The 19,176-nt window shown below is 37.9% G+C and overlaps 1 protein-coding gene across 2 annotated transcripts in view; it reads left to right on the top strand.

The window, feature by feature from the left end:
* Dpp10 (dipeptidyl peptidase like 10) overlaps positions 1–19,176 on the top strand; it is a 720,356-nt gene that overhangs the window by 652,826 nt on the left and 48,354 nt on the right. For both annotated transcript variants that reach the window (XM_006980956.4, XM_076547250.1), the window contains 3 exons: positions 4,439–4,546; positions 17,084–17,175; positions 17,766–17,813. In XM_006980956.4, the coding sequence (XP_006981018.1) occupies positions 4,439–4,546; positions 17,084–17,175; positions 17,766–17,813 (248 nt within the window). The remainder of the gene's footprint in view (positions 1–4,438; positions 4,547–17,083; positions 17,176–17,765; positions 17,814–19,176) is intronic.

Raw genomic sequence — 19,176 nt, 5'->3', positions numbered from 1 at the left:
ACATTAAAAAATAGCCTGGGCTCCATAACTACTTACAAAAAACAAAAAGGTCATATGCGCACATATTTAATGTGTCCTATACATCACATTCCAAAACCTCACCCTAGAGATCCAGGAGGAAACACAGACACCTAGCCCAGTCTGACTGATTTTTTTTTGTCAGTGACACCTCACTGCTCTTTCCCAATGGGCAGTGGGAGGTGGTTTTGTTGGTTTAGATTTATTTTCCTTTCCGCGTTATTCTTGTATATTATTTTAAGTGTCATATACATCCTTGGTTTTAGTTTTCACCTAAATATTGAAACTTCCAAATTTTAGCTTCAAGTATTTCAGTGAGTTTCAAAGTACCAAGTAAAGGCTTTACATCTCCTAATCTGTTAAAGCAACCATGAAACCCCCTTGTCCACAGAGAACACATTTCTCTTCTATCTAGTCCTTTATTTTTATTAATAATTGTCCATCTAGCTGTTGACATGATCTTCTTATAACTCTTTGCTACCTTTACCCATGTATCCAATACATCATTACATTTAAAAAGTTTGTTTTCCTGTCAACTGATTTTCATCTACTCACAGACATTGTCTAGGTTCTAACTGTGTGTAGCACAGTCCCTCTTAAACTGGCAGATGCTCACCCTTTCATTCTCCTGCCAATCTTTTCACCTATGGGTTCACTGAACGGCTGTTGGCTGTACTATCAACCTTCCCTTCCCTTTCCATTGCCACAACTGAAAAAGTGTGCATGCTCCTTCTGGCCTTTACCAACACCTGGATGGTCCACAGCAGTTAAAATTGAAAATCATCCTAGTTCTACAACACACTATCCTAAAAATCTTCTTCTCTTTCCCATTACCATTATTCTCCAATATAGAGGGTATTCACATGTCCCCTTCTTTGGGAGCAGAATTCTCTCAAAAACTTTCTGGTTTTAGGTCTATCTAGTTTTTAAAATTTATCATAAACTACCTATTAAAGTCACATCCCTCTCCAGCACTAACTGGATCACATCTCTCAATACAACTATTTTAAAGTCACATGTAATTTTTGTGTAATAAAATCTACTATCTCTCTGGCAAGATAAAACAACAGAAAAGATGTTTTCTGTTGCTCCTCGTTGAAATATATGCCCACTGCAGTATTCAGCACAAAAATACTGCCATCCACATTTCTTGACTGGCAAAAAGAAGATGGAAAGACTGTTGATAGAATCACATTCTTACTTGCTTGAATACATTCCAGGCAGATATACAGACAGCTGTACACATAGGGAGAAAGGAATATTTTATTGTGTTCACTATATGCATATGTGTATTAATAGAATTTTACCCTGTTATTAAGCAAAATAAAATGGAAATAAAAATTTGAATTTATAACTAATAATATGTTTTTATTCAATTAAACTAGTCACTAAAATAAAACTAATATGAATTAAGAACCTTGCCAGGCGTTGGTGGCGCATGCCTTTAATCCCAGCACTCGGGAGGCAGAGGCAGGCGGATCTCTGTGAGTTCGAGGCCAGCCTGGGCTACCAAGTGAGCTCCAGGAAAGGCGCAAAGCTACGCAGAGAAACCCTGTCTCGAAAAAAAAAAAAAAAAAAAAAAAAAAAAAAAAAAAAAAAAAAAAAAAAAAGAACCTGATGGACATTGATGTCTTCTGAATTGCTCTCCTTCACATACATTATTCTATCATTTTTTAGAGCCATGAAATGTAGATGTAATTCTGAATGGTTTATTAAATAAGAAACACAGAGACAAATGCAGAGTTAAAAGCCCAAGAGGTCAGGTAGTAGCTAAGAGCTGAGATTAAAACCGCCTTCTTATCACCTGTTTCCGCTGTCGTCCTTCCCCTCAGAAAAAGGCCTACTTCCTGTGTGTCTGTCTTTGTATTGACTTTCTGTTCTGCCATCTCATGTGGTTGGTGGTAAACCCAACCACATGACTTCCTCGTCACTGCCTGTCCATACAGACCTCCAGGTCTCTATGGTTGGTATTGAGATTAAAGGCATGTGTCTCCATGCTGGTGGTGTCCTTGAACACACAGAGATCTGCCTGTCATGTGATCGGGATTAAGGGCATGTGCTACCACTGCCAGACTTCTGCTATGGCTTGCCACTAGCTCTGACCCCCAGGCACATTTATTTATTAACATACAAATAAAATCACATTTCAGCACAAAATAAATATCACCATAATAAAAATTCCTAATAGTTTAACAGGCATGGCTATATTAAATACAACTTTATGAATGCTGACTAGAAGCCCAACACAACACCCAGCTATCAATTATTCAGTAAGAAAATGCACTTGGTGGTCTGTCAGAGTTGATTTTTTTTTCCTTCAGCAGACTATGGGAATCTTACCAAATGCTTAAAATTTCATGAAATAGAAGAGCTGAATGTGGTAATGACTGAAAGCACATTACTATGACAATTAGGATGACGGCAGTGGCAGCGCAGCCACTTTCAGGATAGTTGACTGAAAAGCAAGACATGGTCTAACTTCCAAGTGCCTGAAGAGGGATGGCAAGTGTGTAGCCCACTCGAAGTTTACAGGGTCAAGCTCAGGTCCAGTGCTGTGTTTCCCAGAAGCCTTGTTGTGAAGGATGCTCCATGGAGGAAGGCAGAGAGGGAAAGAGTGGGGTGAACTGTGTTTTTATTATGTGATATGTGATTTTTCTCAACCTCAAATTACCTCAGAGTTTTCCACTTATTACATATATTATCATACATTTTTTCATGAATATCCACAAAGTAAAAAATGAAAATTATCTTGACACTGATGTTAAGAGTGTCCATCCCAGGTGCTGGGGATGTATCACTGAAGGCTGTCATCTCCTTGCCTCGTGTTACGGGACAGAGCAGTGCTGCGTGCATCCATGTGTCACACACCTACAAACAGATGCACATATATGCAGTGCCTGTGCTGAGTGGCGTTAGGTGGTGCAGGAAATAGAGAATTAAAGCAAACCAAAGCTGTTAGCAGCAGCGGATGGTAATGACGAAGAAGGTGACACGAGAATAAACCACGCAGACCTAAAAGGCAGAGCTAGATACCGAGAAGAAAAGTATGAAGGCCATGGTGAAGTAGGAGTTAGCTCTGGCCCAGGGAGAGTAAAAGGAGAGAGGAGAAGTTCATGGTAGCAAGGTGAGGACATTTGCAGGGCCAGGACATTTGAAAGTCTTACAACAGGGGCAGGAGAAATGGTTTGGTGGTTATAGCATGCAGTTTTGCAAAGGACCTGAGTTTGGTTCCCTGTAACCACTTGGGTCACTCACAACTACCTCTAACTCTAGCTCCAGAGGATCCTACACCTCTGGTCTCCACAGACACGGCCTGTCTGTCAAATTATTGTAATTTAAAATAATAAAAAATTAAAAATTTTAAATCTTACAAAGGAAAAAATACCACATATAGAAAATTCTTTAATTAGATAGAAAGGAATGTGATACTTTATCAGATGTCAGCTTTCCTAATGTATTGTGTGTGCATGGCCATGTGTATACATTTATGTGTGTACACATATGTCTCTATGTGAAATTAATATATATTTGTTCTTCCTGATCAGGTGCCCTTTCTCTCTCCCTCTCTCTCTCTTTCTCTCTCTCTCTCTCTCTCTCTCTCTCTCTCTCTCTCTCTCTCTCTCTCTCTCTCTCTCACACACACACACACACACACACACAAACACATGCATGCACCACACAAAACACGATATGTATCTGTGTGAATGTATATATAACTAATGTAATGATTTTCAAAGACTTAGTAATTATATACATGTTTGTCACTGTGATTTAATTAAAAATTAACCTGAGGTTCACAGCTTGAAGTGAGCATTTGTGTGTGTGTGTGTGTGTGTGTGTGTGTGTGTGTGTGTGTTTGAGGAGAAATGAGCATTAATGACAGGGGATTTAGAGTAAATTATCTCCTGTAATTTCCAATTTATGGCATTTTATCTTTTGTATTTTCAGCATATGTGGTATGATCTGTTAGAAATGACTCTCCTGGTAGTAAAGTTGTTCAGTAGAAGGTTTTATAAAAATGCTTCTTAAAACCTTTTTATGATTTAAAAAAAATTTGATTAACTGGCCTGTATAATTCATTCACCATTTTCTTATGTTTAAGAGGTAAATTTCTAAGTGCAGACTCAGGTCAAGATATTATATTTCTTGTCTGTATTCATTGACACAGGTCTTCAGTCTATTTTTAATCATTTTCATCTCCCATGCATGAAACTTCCCCATTCTTTCAACTTGTGATATTAATACACATAATATGACATTAAATTCACTTTTTAAAATTCTAAATACCGTGCTCTTTATTTTTAAACAATTTTTCTATTTCCCAAATTAATTCAAAATCAAGCAGCAGCCTGTGCTTGATGCTGAGTAGAAAGTGCCCCATCTAAGCTCTGAGATTCTTCCATGCCTTTCTCCGTTATAGAACGAGGAGCCTGTATTTTCCAGAGATGGAAGCAAATTCTTCATGACTGTTCCTGTCAAACAAGGTGGCCGAGGAGAATTCCACCACATAGCCATGTTCCTGGTCCAGGTAGGTCCTGGGATCTTTCTTTGGTTTAGTTTCATTGTCATTGAAGGCTCAAGGCTCTTTTCTTTGATTTGAATTTGGGTGTTTTGGTGTGTGTGTGTGTGCACAGGTGCACATGAACAGTGGCTCACCTGTGGAGGCCAGAGGATGATCTCTAGTGTCAGTTCTTCCCTTTCACTTTCTTTGGGGCAGGATCCCTTCATTTTAAATTCAGCTTTTGCAAGGCTAGCAGACATAGGAGCCTCCAGAGGCTCTACAGTTTACACTACAGTATCTCACTACAGAGGGCTCAGAGTTACAGATGTGTGCTACTAACTCTGACTCTTACCTGGGCTCTGGGGTTTGAAGCTCATGCCCTCATGCATGTACGATGAGAGATGTACCAACTAAATCATCTTCCTGGTCCCAAAGGCCCAATTCCTGTGCCATTCGGAGCCTAGAGTGAGTGCTATGAAGCTAAGCACATGGGGCTCACACATATTTTCGGAAGATGATGCCATCAACACACATTACACATGTATTCAAGCTGCCTCACCACAATGTAGTCAGCAATATGTGCTGGGAGTTGAGGGCCTGGGCATGCAGTTTTATTTATTTATTTAGACAAGGTCTCATATAGCCCAGGGCTGCCTTGGACTCACTATATAGTAGATGATGACCTTCCCTGACTCCACCACCAGCTGCCAGGATTATAGACATAAGCCATCATCTCAGTTTATGCAGTTCTGGGGATCAAGCCCAAGCTTTATATCTGCTAAACAAGTACTCTACCAACTGAGCTACATCCCCACCTCCAGGACAGACAGCTTTGATTTTGTCATTTTGAGACAGGGTCTACTACATAACTCAGCTGTCCTGAAACTAACTATGTAAACCAGGCTGTCCTCAGACACACAAAGATCCACCTACCTCTGCCTCCTGAGTACTGAGATTCAAGGTGTGTGTCACCACACCCAAATGGGATGTAGAGTTTAAGAACTAGAAAGCATGCTAATATTAAGAGCACAGGAACAATCTAGAGATGTTTTGTTCATTAAATGTACATTTCCTATTTTGTAGAAGTAACACTCTCCAGGCATTACATAGGGCTTGAATGTTTGGACTGGCAAAGTTGCTCAGTAGGTAAAGGGACTTTCCTTGCAGACTGGGCAATCTGAGTTCCATCTGTGAAATGCATTTAAAGATGGAAAGAAACAACAGACTTCACAATGTGTCATCTGACTTACACATGTGTGCTATAGAATGTGCAGCCAAACATGTACATAGTGTACACTCACTAATAAATAAATGGATATTATTAAAATTTGAATATTCAAAACCAAGTAAATCCCTATCAAAATCGAATGGTACAGTAAATTGAAAATGCATATATACTAGAAAATGTAGTGCAGATTTTAAAATTTAAAATAAAATAAGTTTCAATGTGATGCAAAGGCCATACTGTATTTTGGGGAATTTCTAATAAGAATAAAGAAGCGTTATTCCTTCTAAATCTCAAAAAGAATTTTAAAAGTTTGAATTATTTTAAAATCAGAAAGTTATTAATAGATGATTTAAATATGTCAAGATTAATGAGTCTATTTAAATGTAATTTTCAATAACGAACTTTCAGGAGGAAACAAGCATCCTTGGAAGTAAAATAAACATTCTACTCACACAAAGAGAGTTTTATAATGACAACTAATTGTGAGTAAATTGAAATATTATGAGAGCTTCCGAAGCATGTTGCCAAATTATCTTTTTTTTTTTTTTTACAAAATTTAAATATAAATGTGGCATAAAATCCCTCACAAACTTGGCTTATTTAAGTTCTCAGATCCTTCAACTCTTGTGATTATTCTGAGGCTGATGCAACTTTAATAAAGCTCATTGGAACAGGCAAAATTCTAGATTTAGAAGGGGGCCTGTCTGGGAAAAGAAAAGGGTCAGCAGAAGTGGGAAGGGACAAGAGAGCCATGTGGGAGTGAATGGGATCTAAATATGTGATGTAGGTCTGAAAATGTCACAATGAAACCTTTTGTGTATAATTGGCATATACTAATAAAAACATAGAGAAGTTACTGTTATCTATATACATATTTGTATCTAGCAATTTTTATTTTGGATTCACAAAATATGATGTCAGTACAACGCTATCTAGGGTTTGCATTATTAATCAATCTTCACAAATGGGACTTTAATTTCCATCAAGGTTGAAAAAAAATTAGGGTATATGTAATTCCTACAGTAAAAAGGAAGACTGGTTTTCATAGTATGTTATTAAGGTAGAAAAGTGGACAAGTTAATTATACATCCATGAATAATGCAAGTACATTTACTTCTAAATAAATACATGTATTTATATATGTATAAATTTCTGAGGCTTTCTGTGTCAAACTATTGATTTATTAGAGGAGGTAGGTAGGATTTTAAGGTAATATTTTCAGTTTCTATATGAAAAATGGATCATTAGGAAATTGCTTTATTTATCTTTTGCTAAGTAAACTTGGTGATCATTAGTGCTGGGGGGAAATATGTTGTCCAACAAATTGCACCTTATAAATATTATAAATAATCAGGGAATTTTATTGAATCTTTATTTTTAAGATTCATCTTAAAACGTGTGTGTGTGTGTGTGTGTGTGTGTGTAAGTACATATCTATTCGTGTGTGTGTGTGTGTGTGTGTGTGTGTGTGTGTGTGTGTGTGTGTGTGCCCTTGGAGTCCTGAAGAGAATGTCAGATCTTCTGGAGCTGCAATTATAGCTGGTTGTAATCCAGCCAACATGGGTGCTGGGACTCAAAAAGAGGCCCTTTGGAAGAGCAGCATGTCCTCCTAACCACTGAGCCACTTATTCAGTTTTGTTTGAATTGGTAAAATCCCATACTCTTATATTCATCCACCCTTTTAACACCCAAGATGGTCCCATTGGTAAAGCAATCCATAAGCAGGCAAGAGGGCTTGACTTTTGACTCACAGTACCTAAAATGCAGGCATGGCCAGTGACATTTGTAATTTTTGGGAGTTGGAAACAGGTGGATCACCATAGCTTACTGGCCATCCAGTCTAGCCAGCTCAAGAGCACTGTGTTCAGGGAGAAATCCTGTCTCAAAAGACAAGGAAGAACTGAATTGTAGAAGACACCTATGTCAACCTCTGGTTTACACACAGAGGTAGACAAACATATACATGTATATGTATACTCACACCAAAGAAAAAATTTACAAATAAATTGGAGAGTGAAGGCTAGAAAAATATGTACAATATACTCCGATATGCACAATTTCAAAGGTATTCGGTTTACTTATTAAGAAAGGAGACAGTATCTAGTATTGTGTTGGGCAGATGGTGTCATCCAAAAAAGGAACTTCCCATTTAGTTAAGAGTTTCTCTTAAATTTTTTTTGATATTTTTCCTTCATTCTTACGATTTTCATATATGTATACAATGGAATATGACCATACTTCCCATGTTACCCTGTTTTCTCCATGTCTCCTTTAATATATCCCTCATTCAACTTCTTTTTTGTTGTTGTTGTCCTATAACCACCAAGTCTAGTTAGTGTTGCATATATGTACCTGGGTGGGGCAGCTGATGAAGCATGGAAAACAGACAAGTGGCCACATCTCAAGAGAAGAATGATTCTCCTCCAGCAACAGTCTGCTGCTAATAACTCCTTAGCAAGGAATGGACCAGGCATTTCCTTTGATGCCTTGAAAGGAACTTCATCTTTTCCTTGACACAGCCTGGCATACAGTTTCAATCAGTATTTCTGCAATGTCCAGAGCAACTTCATGGAGCAGCTGTGTTGGCTCTGTTCATCTTTCATACAGAGTGTGAAAGATTGTCATTGAAGCAGAAACCTTTTTGCTCTATGCTGGTTGTCATTCAGGGCATTTATAATTTGCCTTACTAAGAAAAGTACAAGCCTGTGATATTATTTGTAAGATTCCTGTCTGTTGACTCAAATTAATATATTTGCTAAGGGGGTCATAAGTTGTTATCCAGGTGAAAACAGTTTATAGTTCATAAATATGCACAGAACTCACTCACACACACAGGTGCAGCTTCACACACACATGCATACATATGCACAGATTAGGGGGCCAGGTTTGAAACTTGTTGTTTTGCTTTAATAACAAAAAAGCTGCTTTATTAATTGTATAAAACCGCTGATGCATAGTCCACACAACATTTTTGAAGAATTAATACCTGACTAAATTAATGAGAGAATAAATAAATGCCTTGCAGTCCTGTCTATTCCTACTATTAAGCTTTTCATCATTTGGTGCATATATTTCCAGTTCCTTTTTACATAAAAATAAGAACTTCTTCTTTAAAGATTTCAATTAATGTAATTTAGGTTTGCAATATTTCAGGAACGATATACAGTTTTTCTGATATCCTCTAATGGAATTTTTAATATTTTGCATTTAGCATATTCTGAAATGTGGTTTTAACATAACTGTGGCATTCACTCAAGCAGACTTGTTATGCTTTCTTTAAATGATCCATTTTTCATCATTAAAGGTATTCTACTCTTTGATGTTAGATTCTCAGACAAGCAATCTTAGTCACAAACACTTCTATTTCCAATTGCCCAACAAGAATACATTTCTAAATGTTCAAAGAGGCCTAAGTGTATTATTCCGTGTTCTCTAGAGGAAAAGAACTGATAGAATAAGTGCATATTAAAAGAGGAATTATAAGATTGTCTTACATGATACAGTGGGAAAGACCAACAATGGCTGTCTCACACTGGACAGGTAAATAATCCAGCAGTTTCTCAGTCCATATGGCTGGATGTCTCAGTAGTCCAAGTCAGGCCCTGAAGACCTGAACAATTACTGAAGAGTCACCTTCACTATGCATCTAATGCCTAAAGATGTTGATTCTAGTCTTAGCAAACAGATGCAACATTGATAGGGTAGATGAACTTAGTTGCAAGACTGAAGACAAGTAGATGAAAGCAAAAGCTTTTCTTCTTTCATGGCCTTTGATTTGAACTATCACAGGGAAGTGCTGCCCATATTTAAGGTAGATATTTCCACTTCCAATAATCTGATCAAAATATCTGTCACAGGAATGGTCAGACGATTGCCTTCTGATCAAATCCAGATCCAGTTATGTTGTACACTCCCCATTTCACCAAGAAAGTTACAAGCAAATGAAATGTGTTTGTTTAGGTTTCATGTATAGTGCCAAGTGGCTCTTCAAAAAAAAGCACTATCATTTATAATCAAAAAAGAAGTGCACCTCTCAACATGGCACTGTTGGCCTTGCATCATCTTCGTGGTCTTGCCTTGGGCAGTAGTCCACTGCTAATGGACAGGTAGAGGATGCTGGTCATGATGGGCCCTGGCAACATGGTGACCTGCATTCATAACTTCCATGGGGCTCAATTGTGTCTGGTAATCTCCTGACTCACTCAGGCCAGGTTCATTTTTTTGAAGAGGTTATTGAATGAGACCAGTAAATCTTGCAAACATTTTGCTCACTTGCACAAGTGTAGATAAAAATATCAGAGGGCAAGCTTCTCAAGTGCTCTTGGGCTCTCTTCAGTTTAGAGTATAAGGGTTGGGCTCATGAGCTTTTAGTGGATTTTTTCACATTTATGGATTCTATCCCTTGTCAAGGTATTTCAATAAGGAAAAATAATTCTTTTATTTTTCTTAGTCTCTCATTAAATATTATTATAATTTCTGTAAAATACACTATTACATTATGATATTCTCTCTCTTTTTATCTCGTTTCCCTTCTCTGTGTGTGTATCCACAAGTGCATGTGTGGAGGGCAGATGTCAACCTTGAGTGTCATTCCTCTGGTACTATCTATTTCAGTATTGGAGAAGGACCTCTCACAGCTCACCAGAAACTGGGCTGTTGGGACCATGAGCCTCAGGGATCTGCTTGTCCATGGGATAATGAAGCACATACCCCTGTGGCCACTTGCGATGATTTTTTCCCCAAATTTTTCCCATGGGAATCAAACTCAGGTCCTTCTACTTTGACAGCATTTATTTTGCAGAGTGAATTATCTCCTTGCCTTCATCATAATATTTGAAATTTAGATTCCAAATATGTACTTTTTCATAATGCCAAATAATTATTAAACTAATACTTTTTATTAGCATTTAGTTGACTTGAAGTATGTTTATAATACCAACTATTTGTTCAATGTTTCAGTGAGACCATATGCATAGCACATATTCATTTGTATATTGGATTATTATGTAATATGTGTTAGCAAAATTACAGTTTCTGCATCCAAAGTAAAATATTTGTATATATTTATATACATGTTTCCAAACTGCTTTCATTATGAAAATATGAAGGCAGAGTTATGAACATTTCCTTCAGTTTCATATAGTCTATTAAAATGATAGCTGACAACATTATTTGGAGGATTAGAGAGATGACTTGGTGGCTAAGAGCACTTACTCCACAATCACCAGAGTTTGGACCCAGTGCCCAAAAATGGCTGTCCCTCCAGTTCCTAGAGTAGCTGGGGCAGGAGTACTGATAGGCCTTGCTGGTTTCCAACCTGGCCGTAATACATGCCCCAGGTTCAGGAAGAAATTCTGCCTCCATGGACTAGGAGAAAAGTACTGTAAGAGGACACACAGTACGCTCTTGGGGTTTCTACCCATGGACATAAGAATGTGCACCTTCACATACATGCACATGCACTCACATAGACACAGACACATGAACATAGTTGTTCTTATGAACAATGTGTACCTCCCTGTTGTTGAATGTGAGACGATTCCTCTGAGCCATTATTTGTACATGGCCCTTCTACTAGTCACTCCCCTCACTGCTGTGACAAAATACCCAACAACAATAACATTTATTTTGCTCCCAGCTTGAGAATACAATCCATCATGGTGGGAAGGCTCATAGTGACCATAGTCAGGAAACAGGGAGAGATGAGTGCTGGTATTTAGCTCACTTCTTCTAGTTTATTCAGTGCCAGAATGCAGACCATGGAATACAGCTGCCCACATTTGGGGCACATCTTCCTTCCTCAGTTAATCCAATCTAGAGACTCCCTCTTGGGCATGCCCAGAGGAATGTCTCCCAGGTTATTACAAATCTTGTCATACTGAAAATCAAGATTAACCCTCACCATATCTCTCTCACTCAGAGAAGGGTGAGCAGAGTTTCCAGACTGTCATCTTCCCAAGCTGGATTGAGTAAAAAAGAATGTTCATTGTTGCATCTACTCACTTTGTCTATACAACAACAAGTTTCTCACAGTAGAGTTGATGATTCCACTCAGAACCATTTAAGTTCCCTTATTCATTATAAGCACTGTAGAGAATAGCATGCTCCCAATTCATAATCCTATCACCTAATCAACCTAATAAAAGTTTTTCATTAAATTTCACTACTCTATCTGATTAGGACATTGTCTGAAAACAATGAGTTCATTTCCTGTGATGAATAGACAGTAAATGAAGGCATGCTATTTTTGAGCAGTACAGTATTTCCCTTATTTAGAGGCCATAGACTTTAGGCAGAATTTAATATCAGATATTTGAATAAACAGGGAGTTATCGGGCGAGAAACACAGGCACTGCTGAATGTGCCAACGTGCTTCCAGCTTTTTTAATAGAAATGCATGGCTCATATATTACTCTTTTGCATGAGATAAAATCATCAATAATTCAGTGTGTGTGTGTGTGTGTGTGTGTGTGTGTGTGTGTGTGTGTGTGTGTGTATCTGATATCTAGTCTCCAATACAGCCACTTCATTCTAGATTTCCAGCCTTTGGAGAATGAACTAAGTCACATGATTGTTTACTGTTTTATTCTGAATTTAAAGCTGAAAAGTTGAATTGAAGCTATATTGCTATAGTGTAGCCTTTTTCAGAACTACACGCAGGTTGAGATCTGCACTCTGTGTTTCTCTCCTGCCAAGTTTATGTAGAAGAGTTTATGGATTCAGAAAAAGATACATTACTGTGTAATAAAAATTTGTATTATTTTATACATTGTTAAATTTGCATTCGTTTCCGTAAGAGATAGTTTAACTGGAAAAGCTATTTGTGGCCAAACCTGACATCATGAATTTAATCACTGGGGCTTACATGGTGGAAGGAGAGACATGACTCCCACAGGTTGTCCTCTGACCTTCACACATATACCATGTGTACACACACACACACACACACACACACACACACACACACACACTCAATCATCATTGCTAAAAATGTAAATTTTCTTTCTTTGGTTTTATGTTTTCTGAAAGTGTTTGCAAAACTATCCTAAGTTCAGACATCCCCTTGTATAAATTAATCAAGTTTCTACATTTATTTTTATGTGTCTGATATTAATTTAACACATTCTGATTGGTTTGAAATGAGTTGCTGGGAGTCCATACAAACGATAATGTTTACTCTTATGGAATACAGTGTTCTAATGCAGGAGATGGGAAAATTAGTGAGGCCCTCAGTGGGAAAAATGAGTTCATGTTCTCCACTAGAGGTTATTTACCTTGTTAGAAATAATACAACTGGAAATGATGGATATTGTAAATAAAATTAAAAGGTCATGAGCTTCCTATAATGCTTCCAACAATAGATTTTTTTCATAATCTTAGAAGTGTAACTTTCTTGCAGTAATTTTTTATGTCTCTGAGATACATTCTCACAATTTAGCATGGTCTGGCTTTTGACTTATGAGGTGCAGTCTAGGTTGAGCTCCTGATCTCCCTGCTCAGGCCCCTATTCCTGTGCTGAGTATGCACCGTTATCACTGGCTTTAAATATGTAATATTTGGGACCAAATACATCTTTGAAGTGAATATTACATGTTTATATTCTTCTATACACTCTATTCAAGCATTTCTCAAAAGGTTTGAGTTTTATTCATAACCAAATTAAAACAATCCACATAAACATGAAAATTTACTGAGAAACAGACAAAATAATCAACTCAGAAATTTGTGAGCCAAAAGTCTTTCAAAATATTCATAAATACCAAAAAAATCATTATGATGTTTAAAGTGATTTTTCATCTTGAAATTGAAATTATACCTATAATATTGATGTATTTGGACTCTGTTCATAGAGCAATCAAAGCAGATCCTGAAAGCAGGTAAGAATAACTGCTTGATGTAGTTTAGAATTCCAAGCTGGCCTTTGGCAGGTAACTGGCTAAAATTTCACAGATTTTCTGTTGTCCTTTCGTCTGTACCTTTGGTCTACAAAGACTTAAATCATATTATTACCTCAGATAGTACATAAAGAACTTGATATAATGTGAATAGCGACAGCCAGAAGGCCAGAGAATTCATAAGAACAAAATTCCTTCCATTTGTTTTCTTAGTTTCATTGAGGTAGGTTCTGGTGATATGTCCCAGATTACTGTGTAGCCAGGCTTTTCAGATAGTTCCCAATCCTCCTGCCTCAGCCTTCTGAGCTGAGAGATTGTAGGCATGCACCAACATAGTGGACAGGAACAGAGAATTTAAGAAAAAGGTTAAAATGTAGAAGACTAAGAATGTTTTGAAGAAAAATTGTGTTACTATGGAAACAGAGTGGCATATAGACCAAGTGTTTGCTTTCTGTTTCAAATGGAATTGGCAGTAAGCTGTGGTAAGAAAATTCCCCCAATCATATATCTATATTCTGAACAAAGATGCCTTGGGAATATTCCTCAGACAGTAACATTCTGTCAGGACAATGCTATAAAACTGAGAGTTAATAGCAGCAATTACAACTTTTCAAATGCCAAATTTCTTTTTTATATATAATTTCTTGTCCTAGACATATAATACAACAAATCAATTTCTTATTGTTTCATTTATCTGTATTCCACCTATCTAGGTCTACTTTATTTGCTTGTAAACTCTTTAATACATGAACAACATAGATGTATTTTATTTCCAACTTTGCCTTTAATTTTTTTCAATTTATTTGTTTGTGTGTGTATGTAGTCACTGAGTGTGAGGATGTATGGAAGTCAGCAGACAGCATTCAAAAGTTGCTACTATCCCTTTCACTATGGGTTCTGGAATTCAAACTCAGGTGATCAGGCTTGTTTGGCAAGTGCTTTTGCCCACTGAGCTATCCTCCTAGCCTTTGCCTTTTACTTTATAAGACATTAAAGATTCCAACATGGATGGGGGAAGTCTCTCACATGCCCTACATCAGCAGTTCTCAAACTGTGAGTCATGACCCTTTTAGGGGTCATGTATCAGATATTTATATCATGGTTAAAAACAGTAGCAGAATTGTGGTTATATAGTAGCAATGAAATAATTTTCTGATTGGCGTCACCGCGGCATGAGGAACTGTGTTAAAGTGTCACAGCATTAGGAAGGTTGAGAACTACAATCCTGGATGAAAAGCTTTAGTCTGTTCATGATTGCTAAGAAAGGATGAGCCTCTGCTAGGTTATCCAATGTCAAGTAGTCAGTATTAAACACATGTGCATATGAGCAATATTAAATCAACTCAATGGGTTGCATTTACATATACATACATGTGTTTATAGACAAAAATATACATATACACATCTGTGTATGTGTGTGTGTGTGTGAGAGAGAGAACAATAATTAAAAAAGTCAAGAATTTGAAAGGTCGTTGGGTGTACATAAGAGTTGAAGGAAGGCAGCTATGCTCACCACTATACCTGAAGGCAGACATCCACGGCTGGGCCCCTGGTGGAGCACTGGGAGTCTAATTAGTGAGTAAGAAGAGGATTTATATGAGCGAGAATTGTTGAAGCCAAGGTTGGATAAAGCACCGGGACAAATAACCAAATGAATGGAAGCACAGGATCTATGAACCAAAGGCTGAGGGGCCCCCAACTGGATCAGGCCACCTGAACGGGTGAGACAGTCATTTGGCTTGATCTGTTTGAGAGGCAGCTGTGCATTGGTGCCAGGTCCTGGGCTCGTTGCATGAGTTGGCTGTTTGAATCCTGGGACTTATGCAGGGACACTTGGCTCGGTCTGGGAGGGGGGAATGGACCTGCCTGGACTGAGTCTACCAGGTCAACCCCGGTCCTCGGGGGAGACCTTGATCTGGAGGAGGTGGGAATGGGGGGTGGGCTGGGGGGAGGGGTGGGCGAGAGGGGGAGAACAGGGGATTCTGTGGCTATTATGTTGAACTGAATGGTGTTATGAAATAATAATAATAATAATAATAATAATAATAATAATAAAACCAAAAAAAAAATGAAAATAGAAAAAAAAAAAAGAGTTGAAGGGGGAGAGGGATGGGTATAAGTAATGTAAATACAGTATTCATGTATGAATTCTCAAAAATGTTAATGTTATTTTTATTATTGTAATTCAGTGATATGGGGACACCTTCCCAGAAAGATGCTTGCCAGTATGTTCAGAGGTCACATACCCTCCTGTGTTCATCTTGCTTTCAAATGATTCCTCAAGGAAAGGAAAAAGAATAAACATATTCAAAACATTGTAACTTAATGAAATCATTTTATATTTAGCTTTCTCAACTTTTGTATATTTTTTAAATAAATAGAATTTTTGGTTCCACTTAACAGAAAATAAAGAAGAAATAAGTAAGTGTCAGGGAGAAAACATGAAAGATGAAGTCCAGGGAAGCTCACATTGCCAGTGGACAGATATTTGAAAAGCAATGCCAGGCATGCATGTTGACACATGTCTGCAATCCTGCACTCCAGAGGCTGAATCACGTGTGGTACCACATGCCTGTCATCCAGGATGCTGAGGCAAAGTAATCTCCAGTCTCAAAATCAAACACAAACGTGAAAGCCATCACAGGTTAAGAGCATGTGTGTGTTCTATGACCAAGAGCCCCATCTCCAGGTGTTTTCTCAGCCATGTACCACTGGAAACATAAAGAAATTTGACTTTTAAAAACAAAAATGTGGGAATCATTAATACAGTCTGAGGATGAACAACTTTTGGCATTTTATAGCGCAATGGGATGATTGTGTTGACTAATCTTTGGATATTTAGAAAGCTAACAAAAACTGTTTGCAAAGAAATGGTGTACATCTATAGTGAAAGACGGGCCATTAGCCTGATCTGATCAATATGTGCTGGACGGAGCTATCATGTGAGCATGTGTGATTTACTGACACATGTAGAGAGAAAAATATATGAGAATGCAGACATCTTTGTCCTGGTTTGAATATTATACAACTTACCAAATGTCACGGCAGTACACACGTAAGAAAGGTGGGGAATAATAATGTTGCTTGGTTGCAGTAAGTTTCTTCTGAAATGTTTGCTGTGAGGCCATACAACTGTCCAGCTGCCACCTATTTCAGTAGAAGTCTCACAGCAGAACCAAGTGCTTCCCTCAGGACACCTCACAGCTGCATGGCCACCTGGCATTTCCCGAATTGCTTTCATATAGCACAGGGATAAAGGCCCTCTCCCACCATGGTCTTTTTATTAGAACATGTGTGAGTCCTTGGTTTTAATGTAGGAAACACAGTTAGTTGCAAAAGAATTAGATGAAGCAGAGGCTTCCAGTATTCTTTTTTGTTTACCAGGGAGACACTGTTTGAGTAAAAATGAGAAATCAATATTTTCAATTTTATTTTTTGCAGAGTAAAAGCGAGCAAATTACAGTGCGGCATCTGACATCGGGAAACTGGGAAGTGATACGGATCTTAGCCTATGATGAAACAGCTAAAAAAATGTGATTGTTTTTGCTTCTCTACATGGGCTCCTCATCAGCATTGTCAAGTGTAATGTTTTCTATTATAAGAGAATAATTTTCTTACCAAAGCTCTTGTGCAAACAAGCTACCCATGTAATCATAACCCTTTCTTTGAAAGCATTCTTTTGGAGCTGGACCATGTACTGCTCTTACAGAGGACCCAGGTTCAGTTCCCAGTACCCATATTAGGAGGCTTGCAACGTCATGTAATTTCTGCTATAGGAGACTCTGACACCCTCTGCTGGCTCCCATGGCACTTGCATGCAAATATAAATACAGATACACACAAATAAAAATAAATCTTAAAATTGTTATCTTTGCTTTGTTCACAGGCACTGTACACAGACACAGTCCTGTCACATACTCTTAAGACTTGGGGAAAGATTATGAAGTAGAGTGATTATTTTACAATGCAAGACACATCTCTTTCACATATGGAACAAATTCCCATGACTGAGTAACAAAACAGCCCTTGCCTCTCTTTTTGATGGGTTAGAAAATTCAGGTGAAAACTAAGATTGAGAAAAATAAATACACCTCTAATGTCCTTACTATTTTTTCCCCAACAGTTACTTTCTGAGCACAGAGTCTTCTCCCCGAGGGAGGCAGCTGTACAGGTAGGTGATGGGAGCTCTTTTTCCCTAGGTTGGCTTTTCAGAGGCCATGAACACAAGACAACAAAGGTGTGGAGAAATATCAGCTCATTTTTAATATGGCAAGGGAATAACCAGTCTCTACATGACAACCTCAAACTCTTGGTCTTGTCTCTTGGGCATGGGCCTCAGTAAGTGTAGGGAGCCACTCCTGGAGAAGGATTTTCTCTCTTGTTTATATCTTTTTTCCTGATGTGGCAAAAAAGACATAGCTCTCAGTTCAGAGAGAATAAAAGACAGTTTATTCTGGAACCAGATATGAGTGACCATGTCCTGGGAACACAGATTTAGGTCACCCCAAATACAGTATTCCAATTGGGTAACAGTTTCACAGAGGTTTTATAGTAATGACAAATTCATGGATCAATATACTTTTCAAGTACATTGGTAGGAACCTCAGATAGACAACTCACAGTCAGCCTGTAAAATCTGAGCTATAGGCTCCGATGCTGATATCTGATGACGGTCTTAGTTTGGAGGTTGGTGGAATCTAGCAGTCTATTTATACATCCCAAAGGGATTTATCAAATAGTCACAACAATGTCAGTTCATGCACAGAGGTGGCCAATCAATGGCTGTCCAAGGGGCTAAGATAGTCCAAGATAATTTGCCTCTGAACCTGCAACATCCCAACTTCTGTATGATCACGGAAGTTCTAAGCATTCAATCAGCCTCTGTAAATGCTCAATTCAGGTTCTTTCTTGGAAATTTAGTTCACACTGCAAACACAGCAATGAAGAAAGACACGAAAAACCCGGCTTAATTTTCATTATGGCCAATCTCTGCAAGAAAGAACCTTACGCTCTTACTCTGGTCCTTTGGCTGTGACCCTCTGGGAGCCTGTGGAATTATTCCCTGACTGAAGATTTCTATGTTGCGTCTTCTTTTTATTTATCCACTTTTATAGTTTTACAGTACTTTTGTGCATATGGATGTGGCTTTTATCACCTCCCCACATACAGACATTTACATATTTTCCTAGCAAACTTTTCCTTTTGCACCATCTCATGTTGAGTTTTTGTATGTCAATCAATGTGGCATAAATATAATTTATTCATGTATAACATAATAGCATGATGGACAGGATTTTGAATACAAATTCTAGCAAGCATTGGTTTCTTTCTGTGTCTTTTTCTATTCTTTTCTTTTTTTGTTCTTGTTGTGTTGAGGTTCATAAAATTAAATGAGATTTTTGGAGAAGGTAGCCTTATCTGAGTCTATAATGTTCTTTGCTTAAGTAAAATGAAACAATATATATGTGAATATTCATATCTGCCCAGGACTCCCAAATATAAAACTAAATTCATCAAGGGCTTAAGAGCTCAGC

This window comes from Peromyscus maniculatus, chromosome 11 (genome assembly GCF_049852395.1).
Source record: "Peromyscus maniculatus bairdii isolate BWxNUB_F1_BW_parent chromosome 11, HU_Pman_BW_mat_3.1, whole genome shotgun sequence".
NCBI lineage: Eukaryota > Metazoa > Chordata > Mammalia > Rodentia > Cricetidae > Peromyscus > Peromyscus maniculatus.
The sequence above is the reverse complement of the archived record's forward strand: the minus strand, read 5'-3'. Positions and strand labels throughout refer to the sequence as shown.